The 15,683-nt window shown below is 44.9% G+C and overlaps 1 protein-coding gene across 1 annotated transcript in view; it reads left to right on the forward strand.

The window, feature by feature from the left end:
- The window catches only part of OCA2 (OCA2 melanosomal transmembrane protein), a 358,711-nt gene that overhangs the window by 77,268 nt on the left and 265,760 nt on the right, over positions 1–15,683 (forward strand). Inside the window, exons 7-8 of the mRNA XM_003800169.1 lie at positions 190–272; positions 1,483–1,636. Of these exons, the coding sequence (XP_003800217.1) occupies positions 190–272; positions 1,483–1,636 (237 nt within the window). The remainder of the gene's footprint in view (positions 1–189; positions 273–1,482; positions 1,637–15,683) is intronic.

The following is a 15,683-nucleotide window of genomic DNA, read 5'->3' on the forward strand; positions in this document are numbered from 1 at the left end:
CTGCTGCTCCCACCTTTGTCCCTCTCCCATTCCAAACCAGGAATGTGGGACCCCAAATCAAACACCCTGCTGCTCCCACCTTTGTCCCTCTACCATTCCAAACTGACACTGAACTGAATAGCACCAGATCTCAGGTGGCGGCTCACCGGGGTGAAAGCCATACCACTGTTTCTGCTTCAGCTTTTGCAGGTCACTTACAACTGGACAATATTTTTAAATCCGAGAAGAAACGAACGTTCGGTGCTGAGTAGGACCTTTGAAGTTTTGAGCAGGTAGGTTTTCAGGTGAATGGGGCCTTGGGGTATAGTCTCTGGGACATTCTTGCCTAAAGAAATCTGGCCTGTAGGACACTGAGTTTTGGCACAGATAGTGCCAGGTCAGTTACAAGGCTTGGACAAAGCGCTCAAGCTGTGCAGACGGAGCTCAGAGAGTGGACCGGGTGCTCATGCTGTGCAGACGGAGCTCAGAGAGTGGACCAGGTGCTCAAGCTGTGCAGACGGAGCTCAGAGAGTGGACCGGGTGCTCATGCTGTGCAGACGGAGCTCGGAGGCCGTGGAAGGTGTCAGGGCTGTCCTGTCAGGACAGAGGGCTGCTTTCAGGATCTACCTTAAAGCAAATAGTATTTTTTAGTCTGTGTTCTAACTTCATGAATATCATGAAGCTGTATCATGGGGCATTCTAGGAAGTTTAAAGATTCTTTTCCTTTAACGCCTCCTCACGTTCCATCTGTGCTCCTGGTGACTGTGCTAGTCAGCTCTGGTCCCAGCACAGAGCATCGCCCACTGGCGGCTGAAACATCACACATGGATCTTCTTACAGTTCGGGAGCTGGAGGGCCCAGGTTGTGAGGTTGGCAGGATCTGTTCTCTGGAGGCCTCCCCCCAGCTCACCAGTGGTCTTCCCTCCGTGTGGCTGTGTCCTGATCTATCACAGGGACACTAGCCCTGTGGGTTTAGGAGTCACCCGGTGACCTCATTTAACTTTTATTACCTCTGTGAAGACCTTCTGCTAAGTATAGTCATATTCTGAGGAATCGGGGCTTAGGACTTGAACATGTGATTTTTTTTTTTTTTTTTTTGTGGTGATGGGAACACAATTCAGCCCATAAAAATTGCTGACTGAACTTTAAAAAGTGCTTATGTTTCAGCCACAAAGTCTTGGTTGTTCACAGGCTTCTTATTTGTGGTGCTGTCCCTGCTACCAGGGACAGAAGTTTCAGGAGTCAGCTTTACTATTACCAGGCAAAGTAGTGTGTAGGTGAGGGGGAGAGAGGCGGTTAAACGGCGCCGCCCCTGGGGCGGACATGCCTGAGAGCATGGACTGGCCTGGCTACGGGGAGGCTGTGTCTTTGGTGTCTTGCTTCTGTGAGTGGTCAGGAGTCAGGCTTTGGGTATCACCCTGGCTGTCTCACTGTGAGGAGCCTCAGTTGCTGATCTGGGATTTATTTCCCTTGTTCACCATGGCCTTCTGCTTCCTCCTGCAGAGAGCCTGTGTCCATCAGCATTTGGGCCTCCCTCCAGCAGACCAAGGCCGTTCCTCTTCTGATGGCTCATCAGTACCTCCCTGCAAGTGTAGAAGCTCAAGTGACCATCGCTGCAGCCATCCTAGCAGGCGTCTATGTACTGATTATATTTGAGGTGACCTTCATGCCTCCTCCCCTTGACCTGTCTGTGCCCAGAGTTGGGATATTTCAGATACTCTGGATGGGCCCATTCTGTACTGGGCCATCCGGAGTGTCTAACATAAGTGGACTACTGTTGTCACTCCTAGAAACTCACAGGTCCCTCACCCTAGGTAGAAATGGTACTGGAATATTTGTTGAATCTGGGCCACTGATGTGAGGATGATGAGTTTTAGAGGGGCAGTGTGAGTGCACCCAAGGAAACGGAATATGTACACGATTTTTCTACCCTTTCTACTGTTCCTTTTAGGTATGACCTTGAAGGTAACTTTGAGGGGACAAGTTTTTTTGTTTTTTCATTTTTTTTTTTATTGAATGGTAACTATGTACATTAATGCACTTCTGGGGTACAGTGTGGGGTTTTCACATGCAATCCAAAATACTTCCATCAAACTGGTCAACACAGCCTTCATGTCATTTTCTCAGTTATTGTTTTAAAATGTTGACATTCTACTCTTAGAAAGATTCACTTGTACCCCTGTAAGATAAACCTCAGAAGTGATCCCTCCAATCACCCTCCCTCCACCCATTCCCCCCTCCCTTCTCCCTCCCTCCTCCCCATATTCTTAGGCTATTTGGTTATAGCTTTCATATAAAAGGTATAAATTAGTTTCATAATAGGGGTGTGTACATTGGATACTTTTTCCTCCATTCTTGTGATACTTTGCTCAGAAGAACATTCTTCAGCTCCATCCATGTGAACATAAAGGATGTAAAGTCTCCATCCTTCTTAATGGCTGCATAGTATTCCATGGTGTACATATACCACAGTTTGTTGATCCATTCGTGGATCGATGGGCACTTGGGCTTCTTCCATGACCTGGCAATTATGAATTGGGCTGCAATAGGGGACAAGTTTTAAGCCCCTCTGAGACTCTGGGTCTTCATCTGTATGAAGAATGCATTAATGTGCTCCTGTCTGCTCTGCACAGCAGCCTCTGTGCAGGGGCTGTGGGAGCCCTGGGCAGTGTGTGGAGAAGGAGTATTGTTTATTACATTTATCACCTTGGCTAATGGGCATTTCTGTGAATGATTTTAAGTCTCGTGATTTGGTGTTTCTGAGAAGTTATAAGCATGGTTGTAGCTTTAGTAGCATGAAGCAATGTGTAAACACCTTCTGGGCTGGGCAGGTCCAGTGCTGAAGTAAAACCAAGCTTCAAGGCAACACATAGGTAGGAATGTTGGCTGAGTAAGTGGAGCCCTGAGGGCAAGTGCTTGCTGTGGCTCTGCAGAGGGGCCTGTTAGTGATCTTAGGGTCAGTATGAGAAATACCTTAGACCTGCCTTCCCAGAAGCAAGAGGAATGGCTGGGAAAGTCTCAGAGTTATGCCTGATGAGGGATGTTGGCTCCAGTAGGTCAAGCCTCCCGATCGTGTAACCAAGGCCACTCACAGGTTTACTTGTTATATCTCTTGTCTCTTATTCTAGAATAGCATTGCTCCCTCCATACCTAATCTATTTAATCAATATCATTATTGTTTTTGGTTCCCACAACTACTCTCTGATTTGCTACCAGAACTTTCAGACTCAGAGGCAGCTGAACCCTGGGCTGTGGGTACATCCCTCTCTTCAGCAGCAAAAGACAGTGACTTATGGACAGGCTTTCCACCCAGGGCAGCCTGCTTGGGGTCTGTGTTGGGGCTGCTCAGAGAGTGTCATCAGTGTCATTAGCCCCCCACAGTCCAGAAGCCCAGAGGGAAAGCAGGTGTTCATCATAAATCTCATTTTTATACAGTCTAGGTATGTGGTATAGCTGCCTTATTAGTTGGTAGCATAAGGAATATTCCAACTGCTGAGTGCCCAGAAACTAGCTGAAGGCCAGCCTCAGAGCAGGCCCTTCTAAAAATGATGTCCTCTGGTCTTGTTAAGTCTTTTCTGCACCACCATCCAATTGAAAAACCCTTTTCTGTTCCATAGAATATTCTATGGTCCAGGTTGGGTTGATGGGTTCCTCAGGGCATTAGTTTCTTACCCCATTTCCTCTACTTCCTACTACTACAGTTTACAAGCTTTTGGGTTCAATTTTGGGGCCCTCATGCTCTACAGGTGTGCAGGGGTCTGAATTACAGCAGGAGGAGCGTGTGTCTGGATGTCCCACTTTCAGGCATGCTGAGACCTCAGTGAGTGTAGATGGTGACTGCTCTGCTTCTCTGTCACTTGTTCTCTTGAGGGCTTTAGTGTTCACTGGGGACCATTCCCTGATTCAGTTATTTCATCAGCATTTACAATGTACTTTCTAATTCTGTCATTCTGTCTGCGTTCATAAATGAGTCGTGCTGTAGTGAAGAACTTTCTTCCACCCAGTTTCATTAATGTGAAACAGTTCATGCCAGAAACAGGATACATTATTTTTCTTTAATTACCAGTTTTCATAGTAATGAGTTGTTGCCTTAGCAATTTGCAGTGGTAACCCCTGAGTTGATTTAGTTTCTCTTTTCTTGTTTTTGGAGTATCATTTTGAGCTTATGGATTTAATAAAATCAATGTGCTTTAATTAGTTATATCATTATTAATTAAATATAGCCCAATACCAATTTATTTTTTACAAGGCTTCTCTGTTATTCTGAAGTTTGTTCACTTTTTGTATAATTATATAACCTTTGAAAATTACATAATTTGTAAAGATTTATCAATCTTTCATTAATTAATGATCATTAATAACCATTCAGATATAACTTTTCCCTCTCTTGCAGCAACCACATTGAGCTTTTTTTTTTTTTTTTTGAGACAGAGTCTTACTACATCACCCTCAGTAGACTGCTGTGGCATCACAGCTCACAGCAACCTTAAACTCTTGGGCTTAAGCGATTCTCTTGTCTCAGCCTCTCAAGGAGCTGGGACTACAGGCGCCCACCACAATGCCCAGCTGTTTTTTGTTGTAGTTGTCATTGTTGTTTGGTAGGCCCGGGCCAGGTTCGAGCTGCCAGCCCTGGTGTACGTGGCCGGCGCCCTAACTGCTGAGGTACAGGCACTGAGCCCACATTGAGATTTTTAAGTCTTGTAAAGAGGCCAGTTCAACATGGCTTTTGCTCTTGCAGAAACAAGAAGCATAGAGGCAAGAATGAAAATTTATAACTGACCCCTTGAAAAGAAAGGCCCACTTTACAAAAGGGCCTCTCCTAGGAGGCAAAATGAGAATCAAGGGTTAGAGCCTAAAATTTCATGATCGGTTGACAATATAGGGGAGAGAGTTGGTTATTGTTGATCATATAGAAGTTTTATGTTGTCTGCCTGCAGCTCTAGATTATACAGATTTAGAATACTTCTGACAAAATCTAAACATACCGGTTTCATAAGATTAACAGTGGTAACATTTTAAGTTGAAAGCTGGCTTAGTGCCTGTAGCTCAGTGGCTAGGGCGCCAGCCACATACACTGAGGCTGGCGGGTTCCAACCCGGCCCAGGCCTGGCAAACAACAATGACAACTACAACAAAAATAGCTGGGCATTGTGGTGGGTGCCTGTAGTCCCAGCTACTTGGGAGGCTGAGGCAAGAGAATTGCTTAAGCCCAAGAGTTTGAGGTTGCTGTGAGCTGTGATATCATAATACTCTACTGAGGGCAACATAGTAAGACTCTGTCTCAAAAAAAAAAAAAAAAAAGAAAGAAATTGAAAGCTTAATACATCTAGAGATCTAGAGAGGTGTATTGAAATATGATAAAGATATTTCCCGTAGCTTTATTGGTCTCAAAGGATTATAGAAGTTTTCTTTTTTTTTCATACTTAATCTGAATTTTTAAGTGGAAATGATTTTTTATGATCTGAATAAAATAACAGTGCTATTTTGAGTCAAAAAACAAATGCCATCGTATCTTTGGAATAAGGCTTGTGGTTAATGGATTTTCATTGTTTAAAATATATACAATTTTATTAAAAAAAAATTACAGACACTAGCTCCACACAGAGGGTGTGCTGCAGTCTCAGGGCGGCATTGGTTGACCTGGGGCATGGTGGGCAGATCCTGCTGTATAAAGTGTGGCAGCCAGAGACCTCCCAGAGCTTTTTCTCCATACATTTTCTGGGCTGAGAAGGTTCCAATGTCGATTTACTTGTGAAACCAAATTTCCTGCTCTTCTTGCTCTATGCATCTGGTGGTTCAAGGCCCTCTGTCATAGCCATCCACATGTGCCTGCCTGTGACAGGGCTCTGGTCATTCTGCTGGTGTGTAGTGATGACTCACTGTGGTTTCAATTTACATTTCTCTAATGATGATAAATGTTGGACATCTTTTCATGTATTTGAAATCTGTTTATCTTCTTCAGTGAGATGTCTGTATATCCCTTTTTCTTATTTTCTAATTTAATTGTTTTTTTAATGTTGAGTTTTGAATGTTCTTTATATGTTTTAGATAGAAAGGCTATGTTGGATATGTGGTTTGCAAATATTTTCTGTCAGTCCAATTTATAATTTTTTCCTTGTATAGATAATGCTTTTGGTGTCAAGTCTAAGAATTTATAGTTTATTCCTAGGTCCCAAAGATTTTTTTCCCCCTGAAATTTTTTAGTTTCATTTTACATTTGAGCCCAGGATCCATTTTGAGTTAGATTTTATATTTATGTGAGTTTTTGGTGGCAGTTCATTTTTAAACCTATGGATGTCCAATTGCTCCAGTACCACTTTTTGAAAAAATTCTTGATTGCAAATCAAAACAACTCTAAGATATCACCTAACCCCAGAAGATTAGCCCACATCACAAAGTCCCCAAATACCAAATGCTGGCATGGATGTGGAGAGAAGGGAACACTTCTACACTTTTGGTGGGATTGCAAACTAATACAGCCCTTTTGGAAAGAAGTATGGAGAATTCTCAAAGATATAAATGTAGACCTTCCATTTGACCCTGCAATCCCATTAGTAGGCATCTACCCAGAAGAACATGAAACATTTTACCACAAGGACATTTGCATTTGAATGTTTATTATAGCTCAATTCATAATAGCCAAGTCATGGAAGCAACCTAAGTGCTCATCAACCCATGAATGGATCAATGAACTGTGGTATATGTATACCATAGAATATTATACAGCCATTAAAAAGATGGAGACTCTACATCTTTTACATTTACCTGGTTAGAGTTAAAATACATTCTTCTTAGTAAAGTATCACAAGAATGGAAAGATAAACACCCAGTGTACTCCATACTAATATGAAATCAATATATAAATAATTACATGTTCCTAAGAACAATAAAACACTATGATAGTCCAGTTCAGGGAAAGAGTGAAGCAGGAGGGTGGGTGGAGGGAGGACGTAAGGCAGAAGGAGGGAGGGTATGAGGCAAGATCTCACCAAATGTGCACATAGTAAGGGTGTATAACATGCCCTCTGGGTGAGGGGCTCACCTATAAACGGAACTTTACCCTGGAAGTGAGAAAAATGTAACCTAAATATTGTAACCTCATACTAATTTGAATAAAGTTTTTAAAAAAATAACCATTCTGGCTGGTATAAGATGAAAAAAAAAAAGAGAAAAAATTCTCAATTGAATTGATTTTAATTCTTTGTTAAAGATTAATTGGCATACTGTGGAATATGTTTCTGTGTTCTCTATTCTGTTCCACTGATTGTGTGTTTTTCCTTCACCAGTAGCATGCTGTCTTGATCACTGTAGGGTAGTATAACCCTTGACACTGGGAAGGTTGATTCCTCCCCTTTATTCAACCCCCAAATTGTCTTAGCTATGCTGTGGTTTTTCTCTTTCCATGTATGTTTTATGATAGAATGCCCTTCCCCTCCATGCACATAGTATATTGCTCCATTTATTTTGATCGTCTTTGATTTATCTTATAATTTTCATCATATTGATCCTGTACAATCTTTGGTTAAATTTATACCCAAGTATTTTCTTTTCTTTGGAGAAAATATAAGGGGTATTGAATTTTTATTTTGGTTTCCACTTGCTCATTGCCATTACACATAAATGCAATTGTTTTTCTTTTCTGTATGTCAGTCTTGCATCCTGGTATTTTATTGAACTTATTAGTTCTTGGAATTTCCTTTTTTATAGACTCCTTGAGATTTTCTATGTAGATAATCAGGGCATTTGTGATGAGGACAGTTTTATATCTTCCTTTCCAATCTGTACATCTTTAATTTCCTTTTTTTGTTTTATCGGAGTGGCTAGAATGAGAATGGTGAGAGTGGATGTCCTTTCCTTGTTCCCAATCTTAAAAAGAAAACATCTAGCTTTCACTGTTAAGTATAATGTTTCCTGTAAGGTTTTTGTAGATGCTTTTTATGAGATTGGGGAGATTCCTTTCTTATTCTGGTGTACTGAAAGGTTTTTGTTTTTAACCATACTTAGGCATTGAATTTCATCAATGCCTTTTCTTTCTGAATTGATGTGATCATATGATTTTTTTCATTGACTATTTGATATGGTGGATTGCATTCATTTGTTTTAGAATATTGGGACAGACTTACATATCTAACAAATCCCTCATTTCTTTTTTTTTACAGTATCATCGAAAATGCTTTATTTATTATTTTTTATTATTAAATGATAGCTGTGTACATTAATGCAATCATGGGGTACATTGTGGTGTTTTCATATACGATTTGAAATATTTCTAATGTAAGTATTTATTACTATAATTTTTCCTGCCAGTGCTGCTTAAGCTGTATCCTGCAGATTTTGATCTATTTTCAGTTTCATTTAATTCTATTTTTTATTTCCCTTGAGACTTTATATTTGATTCATAGATTACTTGGAAATATGCTGCTTAATTTCCAAATGTTCAATGTTTTCCTGTTTTTCCTTTATTGAATTAGTTTGATTAACTTAAGGTCAGAGAACTTACTGTATACGCAGTTCTTTGAATTTGTTGATTTTTTTTAATGGCCTAGGTTTATGGTCCATTTTGGTGAATATTCTGTGAGCTTAAGGTGATATAATTTTCCCTGTTTTATATAACACTAGTGTGATTTGCAAATAGAAATTTTATATAATTGGGCCAAGCAAAAACTTGTGAAACCCCAGCACTGTACTTTTGTTTTGTCTGTAATTTGATATAGAAGGTGGAGAAGGTTGCAGAGGTATTTGGAAAATAGTGCGTTCTACCTTGAGTTTCTATAACTTCTGTGCTTCCAGAGCTCTAGAGAGTTTCCCACATCCTGGAGGGTCTACATCACATTTTGAGGGGACAACTGGATGTAATCACTAGCCCTGTGGACTCTCCAGAAGTGAAGGCAGGATTGTAGTGTTTCTAAAATCTACTCTGGGGTAGAATGAACTTTGGGTGGGGACTCAGACATTGTCTTGTCTGGGGCAGAGCTGTTTTTCCAGCTCTCTTGAGGTCTGTAGACTCTGCAGTCAGGCACTCTGCTGTGACTCTGCCATCTGCACCCCATTCCACTCAGGGAAGTGTGTCTCGGGGCAGTCTGCAGACCTGCCTGCCCACCCCTTCATCCCCACCACCCAATCTGCTGCTGCCAGCTGCTTCCACCTCAGGCTGTGCCTCTTCTGTCATGCCTCCTCACTGTCTCGGTTCTGGTGCCGTCTCTCCTATTACATGTGGTGTATCCTGTGTTTGTTCAGTGTTGATTCCCGGTGCCCTCAACAGTGCCTGGCACAGAGCAAGAGCTCAATAAACATCAAAGAAAATGCTTCTAGAACATCTTCAAGTATTTGAGACAGGTGTTGTGGTCTAATGGGTCTGGTCTAACCTGGCTCCTGGATGGGGGTGACTCTGTCTATCCCTGACTTTGTGACCCAGGAGTGACTGAGCAGGAAGAAAAGATCAGCCTGGGTTCCCTTAGGTCTTTTAATAGTTTGATGGGATGAAATTATGTTAGGGAATACCTTGGATTATTTATACTTCTGGTCCTACAGATAATCCTGATTGGCACTTTCTTGCTTAAGTACTTGGGTTTGTGTTTCTCATCCTTATAAAGTAGCTCTTGTTGAAAGCCCCAAAGAACTAGGTTGGAGCAATCCTCCTAACTCCTGCACTTTGCAGCTATAATGGGACTGTAGGAGATGTCTCAGTGCAGCCTTCTAAAAATTCAATTATCACAGCTAAGGCTTCTATGCCCTTATTCCACTTAAAATCATATTAAAACCATTCTGACACAGTCATAATGAAAAATATTTCATAACATAAAGGAGATAATACTTTCCCCATGTGTCCTTCATCTAACCCCTCGAATTACGGTTTTAAGAAGGATATTCACCTCAGCTCCGTTCTGCTGGAAACATATAGGCTCTCCCTACTTTATCTAATTGAAGCAAAATGATGCAGGCTTTGTGTAAGATCGCGTTTCATTGCTCTGAGTCTTTTCATATCTAATTCAGGAGTTCACATAGTGTCTGCTTTAACAATTAGCTACGAACTTCAAGAAAGATGAATAGAAAGATGAATAGAGTCTTCTGGGGAGACTCCTCTGTAATTTAGAGAGAAAGGGGGGAGCTGCTGCATCTCAGAGTGCAGTATGCACCCCACAGTGCTGTTTTTCACAGGAAACCTCCAAGTTAAGTTTCTCTATCTGTTCTTATATTTTGTAAGGCTGAAATTTAATTACAGCTGTAGCCAGTGGCTCTGCACCCACCTGCCTTCCTCCTGCCTGAGAGCCTCGCCTTACTGCTGGTTCATGGAGCTCCTTTTCGGCAGATGTGCCTCATTACCTCTTTCTAGAGATACTGTTCATTTTCTTCCATGACAAGGACTAGTCTTTTAAAAGGATCCTTTCAGAACTGCAGGAAAACTAGTGAATTATGTAACATATCCCCTTTGCTTAACACATGTACATACTAAATTGCAAAGACACTTTTGCAATTGAAGGAGTTGAGATGGGACCCAGGTCTCTGGCTCCTGGGCAATGCTGCACACAGTTTCTTCTGATATGCTAGCAGTCTGGTGTTTCAAGGTTTCTCAAAGTGGGAGCCACATCATTCCTTAGCAGAATGGCACATATTTTGCAGACTGCTCTTGGAGGGAGGGGAACCTTTCCATGGTCAGGACGGTGGCTCTCTCTTATGCGTGTCCTTGGCTTTTCCTGCACATGTGGGCAGTGAGCTAGACTAGCCTATTGTTTGTAGCCAAGTCAAACAGAAGGTGGGAGGGTGAGGGGTGGGGGGCAAAGGAAGCCAGTGCGTGAATATGGGCCACTATGAGACTTGAGGGCTCTGATCTCAAAGACAGTGATGGCAGTGTTGACATCCAAAATTGCTGGTGTGCAGGGGGCCAGCCCTGTTGTGAGAATCCTGTGTTAGTAGGTTCCCCTTCCAAGCAGGGATGTCAGATCGCTAGCCCAGAGTTCCCAAGTGGGAAAAGCAGAACAAGGATTTGATTTGTGGTGATTGCCTTTGGAGCTGGGAAGGCCATGTGAGGTGAAAAGACCTTGGGTCTGGCTTTGTGCTTGCCTCTGCCATGTTATTTAATTCTGAAAAGGTATGGGGGCACTGAATAATTACACCCCTGCCCAAGATGTCTACAGCCTGATCCTTGCACTGTTTGCATATGTGACCTTATGTAGCAAAAGGGACTTTGTAGAGTGATTAGTGAAGGGCCTTGAGATGTAAGGGTTATCTGGGTGGGCCCAGGCCTTTTTCAAGCAGTGAGCCTTTCCCAGCTATAGTCAGAGGGAGATGTGACTATGGAATAGGGTCACAGAGGTGTGACGTAAGGACCTGATCTGCTATTGATTGCTTTGGAGATGGAAAAGAGGGGTCCTGGTCATGGAACTGGGTGGCCTCTATGGGACAGTGAGGATGCTGATTCTACCCTAGAGCCCGTAGAAAGAATGCTGCCCTGCCCACATCTTGACTGTAGCCCACCAAGACTCGGGCTGGATTTCTGACCTCCAGAGCTGCAGGAGGTAGGTCTGTGGCAGCTGTAAGAGCAGTTGTAGCAAACTAATGCAGCAGGCCCAGGAGGGAGGTATGAGGCACCTATTTACAGGTGGAGAAATAGGGGTCAGGAGAGTCACACCTTGGTGGGTGGGAGGGGCAGGATTGAACTCAGCCACATTCAAGCTCTTTCCGTGGCACTTCCCCCTCCTAGGGTGGGGAGTAAAGAGGCCTGTGACATGTGTGGCCTTAGCTGCGGGGCAGGCTGAGAGGAGGCGCCTGAGCTCACCAGCTTTCTCTACACCCTGATGGGCCATCGGTTCATGTGGGCAGTGCAGGGCAAGGTGTGTACGCAGTCTACCTTCACCACTGTGTTGCAGGCAGGGAGACTTCCCTTTCACACACAAGGAAGGGGGTGGGTGGGTTGGATAACTGGGCAGGACCTTGTTGGCTGTCTGAGCCTGAGGCATAACATGGAAGGCACTTGAGGTGCATGTGAGTGTGTAAGAGTCAGTGTGTGTCTATTTGGGACTCAGTGTGAGTTACAGTGGGGGATATGTGAGGCCGTGTGTGACGGTGTATTACTGAATGTGAGAACATTTGTGACTGTTGTCTGTATGATTGTGTGTGCACAAGTCAGTGCATGAGGGTATGAGATTTTATGCAAATGTATGTTAGTGTGAGCCTGTGAGGCCTGCGTGTGGCTGAGTATGTGTGTCCCTGTGTGTGTGCATGAGTGAGTGTGAGGTGGTGGGCACTCCCTGGAATCCATTCCCTGGTTTGCCCTCCATGCCTAGGCTGCTCAGAGGCGGCGTGTCTGGCTTGTCCCTCAAGAGTGTTGCAGAGTGGCACCCAGAGCACCCTTGCTGTCAGGATGAGGAGTGTCATACCTGTCCTTGTTGAGGGTCCAGGCTGTGCCCCATCCCCACTGACCTCCTCCAGGAGACAGGTGAGGGGCAGAGAGGACTCTGCAGCCCATGGGACCCCACTCAGGCAGACTTAGGGCTTAACGTGGTTGGGTCATATTGCACTGGGGCTGAGGCCTCCCAGGGCTTGGAGAGGTGGCACCTGGTAGGGAGTAGGTGTATGCGGGGACAGCGCAGCCCACCTGCCTCCTGTGGCAGCAGGCCCAGTGTCCAAACCAGGCAGCAACAGGAGCTGCAGGACACTGGCCTCACAGATGTGCCCTACTGGGGTGATCCTCTGCTCCCAGGATCTAGTTTGCACAAGTCTCTGGTGCCTAGGGTGCTTTTACACATGACAGTATTGACCGGTTTTCTTCCTGGATCTACTCTGGCCAGTGGAAGGGTCAGTGAAGGGCAGGGAGACCCATAAGAAGAAAGGCCAGTTGTCTACACCCTGTGGGGTTCTTGCTGTTGGATCCTGCCTCTGCTCTGCCTGCCTGGGTGATGTGGATGCCACCAGGCAAGGAGGAACAGCCTGAGATTGTGATTTTGAATCACCCCAAGTCAGCTCTCTGCTCAGGGAGTGGGCTGGAAGGGGCTAGGGTGGCTTGAGTGGAGTGGGGCTTGGTGTCTGGTGTTAGATGGTGGCGCCTGTGCCCTGGGAGCTCCAGTGGAAGGGGGAGCAGGAGAGAGGCCCAGGGTTCTGAGCCCCTGTGCTTCTGAAAGCCCTGAAGAGTGTGCATGGAATGCTGCAGGGCTGGCGACCTGTGCCCAGCACCCGCCTTCCAGTTACCTGTTGCTGCCCTGGTATGGCAGAGGGAATGCGGCTTTGCAACTCTAGCGAGCTGTGCTGTTGGCCAGTTTCGTTGCCCTTATGCACCATGCAGAGAAAGTGATGGACGTGTCTTCTGCTGTGAAAGCCCAGCAAGACAGAGAGCATGGGGCATGCACTGGGGAATGGGCCATCCTGACAGTGCCTGGCCAGCCCTCAGATGGGTCTCCTGTCTGACTTCTGCTTCTGCTAGGCACAGCACTCTCTTTAGACTGTGAGAAGCCTGCATATGAATTTGCTTCAAGGACTGCTGGTGTTAACGTGCTGCCTGCATCCTGGGTTCCCTCTCCTCTTTCTCTTAGGAAGGAGGTTACCTCCTACTTGCCCTCCATGCCCAGGCTGCTCAGAGGCGGCATGTCTGACTTGTCCTGCACACCCTGTGTTGCAGAGTGGCTCCCAGCAGACCTCACAGGCATGGATTCGGTCCCTCTGTCCCACAGGGCACTCTTGTCCTGGGGGTGCAGTGAGCCATACATGTCCCTTTAGGAGTTAGGCATGGTTGTGCAAAGGGGTTGCAAGGTGTGCAGGACAACTCTTTGAGATGCTTACTTCACGTCCTCTGGATATGAACCTACAAGTGCAACTGCTGGACCATATAGTAGTTCTTGGGGGATCACATGGTAGTTCTTGGTGGACCACAAGGTAGTTCTTGGGAGATCACATGGTAGTTCTTGGGGACCACTTGGTAGTTCTTGATGGACCACATAGTAGTTCTTGGGGGATCACATGATAGTTCTTGGGAGATCACATGGTAGTTCTTGGTGTACCACATTGTAGTTCTTGGTGTACCACATTGTAGTTCTTGGTGGACCACATGGAAGTTCTTGGGGGATCACATGGTAGTTCTTAGGGGATCACATGGTAGTTCTTGGGGGATCACATGGTAGTTCTTGGGGGACCACTTTGTAGTTCTTGATGGACCACATGGTAGTTCTTGGTGGACCACATCATAGTTCTTAGTGGACCACATGGTAGTTCTCGGCGATCACATGGTAGTTCTTGATGAAATAACATAGTAGTTCTTAGGGGATCACATTATAGTTCTTTTTTTTTTTTGAGACAGAGCCTCAACCTGTCCCCCTGGGTAGAGTGCCGTGGCATTACAGCTCACAGCAACCTCCAACTCCTGGGCTCAAGCGAGTCTCCTGCCTCTGCCTCCCAAGCAGCTGGGACCACAGGCGCCCACCACAATGCCTGGCTATTTTTTGGTTGCAGCCGTCATTGTCATTTGGTGGGCCCGGGCTGGATTCGAACCCGCCACCTTAGGTGTATATGGCTGGCACCTTAGCCACTTGAGCCACAGGCGCCGTGCCACTAGGTAGTTCTTGATGGACCACATTGTAGTTCTTGGTAGATCACATGGTAGTTCTTGGGGGATCACAAGGTAGTTCTTAGTGGACCACATGGTAGTTCTTGGGGGACCACATTGTAGTTCTTGATGGACCATATTGTAGTTCTTGGTGTACTACATTGTAGTTCTTGGTGGACCACATGGTAGTTCTTAGGAGATCACATGGTAGTTCTTGGGGGACCACATTGTAGTTCTTGATAGACCACATGGTAGTTCTTGATGGACCACATGGTAGTTCTTGGGGGATCACAAGGTAGTTCTTGGTGGACCACATGGTAGTTCTTTGGGGATCACATTGTAGTTCTTGGGGGATCACATGGCTGTTCTTGGGGGACCACATTGTAGTTTTTGGGGCTCACATGGTAGTTCTTAGGGGACCACTTTGTAGTTCTTGGGAGATCACATGGTAGTTCTTGGTGGACCACTTTGTAGTTCTTCATGGACCACATGGTAGTTCTTTGGGGGATCACATGGTAGTTCTTGGGGATCACAAAGTAGTTCTTGTTGGACCACATGGTAGTTCTTGGGGGATCACATGGTTGTTCTTGGGGGACCACATTGTAGTTTTGGGGGATCACATGGTAGTTCTTAGGGGACCACTTTGTAGTTCTTAATGGACTACATGGTAATTCTTGGGGGATCATAGGGTAGTTCTTGGTGGACAACTTGGTAGTTGTTGATGGACCACATGGTAGTTCTTGGGGGATCACGTGGTAATTCTTGGTGGACCACAAGGTAGTTCTTAGTGGACCACATCATAATTCTTGGGAGATCACATGGTAGTTCTTGGGGATCACATGGTAATTCTTGGGTGATCACATGGTTGTTCTTGGGGGACCACATTGTAGTTTTGGGGGACCACATGGTAGTTCTTGGGGGAATCACATAGTAGTTCTTGGGGATCACATGGTAGTTCTTGGGGGATCACATGGTAGTTCTTGGGGGATCACATGGTTGTTCTTGGGGGACCACATTGTAGTTTTGGGGGGATCACATGGTAGTTCTTAGGGGACCACTTTGTAGTCTTGATGGAGTACATGGTAGTTCTTGGGGGATCACATGGTAGTTCTTGGTGGACCACATGGTAGTTTGTGGGAGATCACATGGTAGTTCTTTTTTTTTTTTTTTT

Source organism: Otolemur garnettii, unplaced genomic scaffold (assembly GCF_000181295.1).
Source record: "Otolemur garnettii isolate 467f Iridium unplaced genomic scaffold, OtoGar3 scaffold00170, whole genome shotgun sequence".
NCBI lineage: Eukaryota > Metazoa > Chordata > Mammalia > Primates > Galagidae > Otolemur > Otolemur garnettii.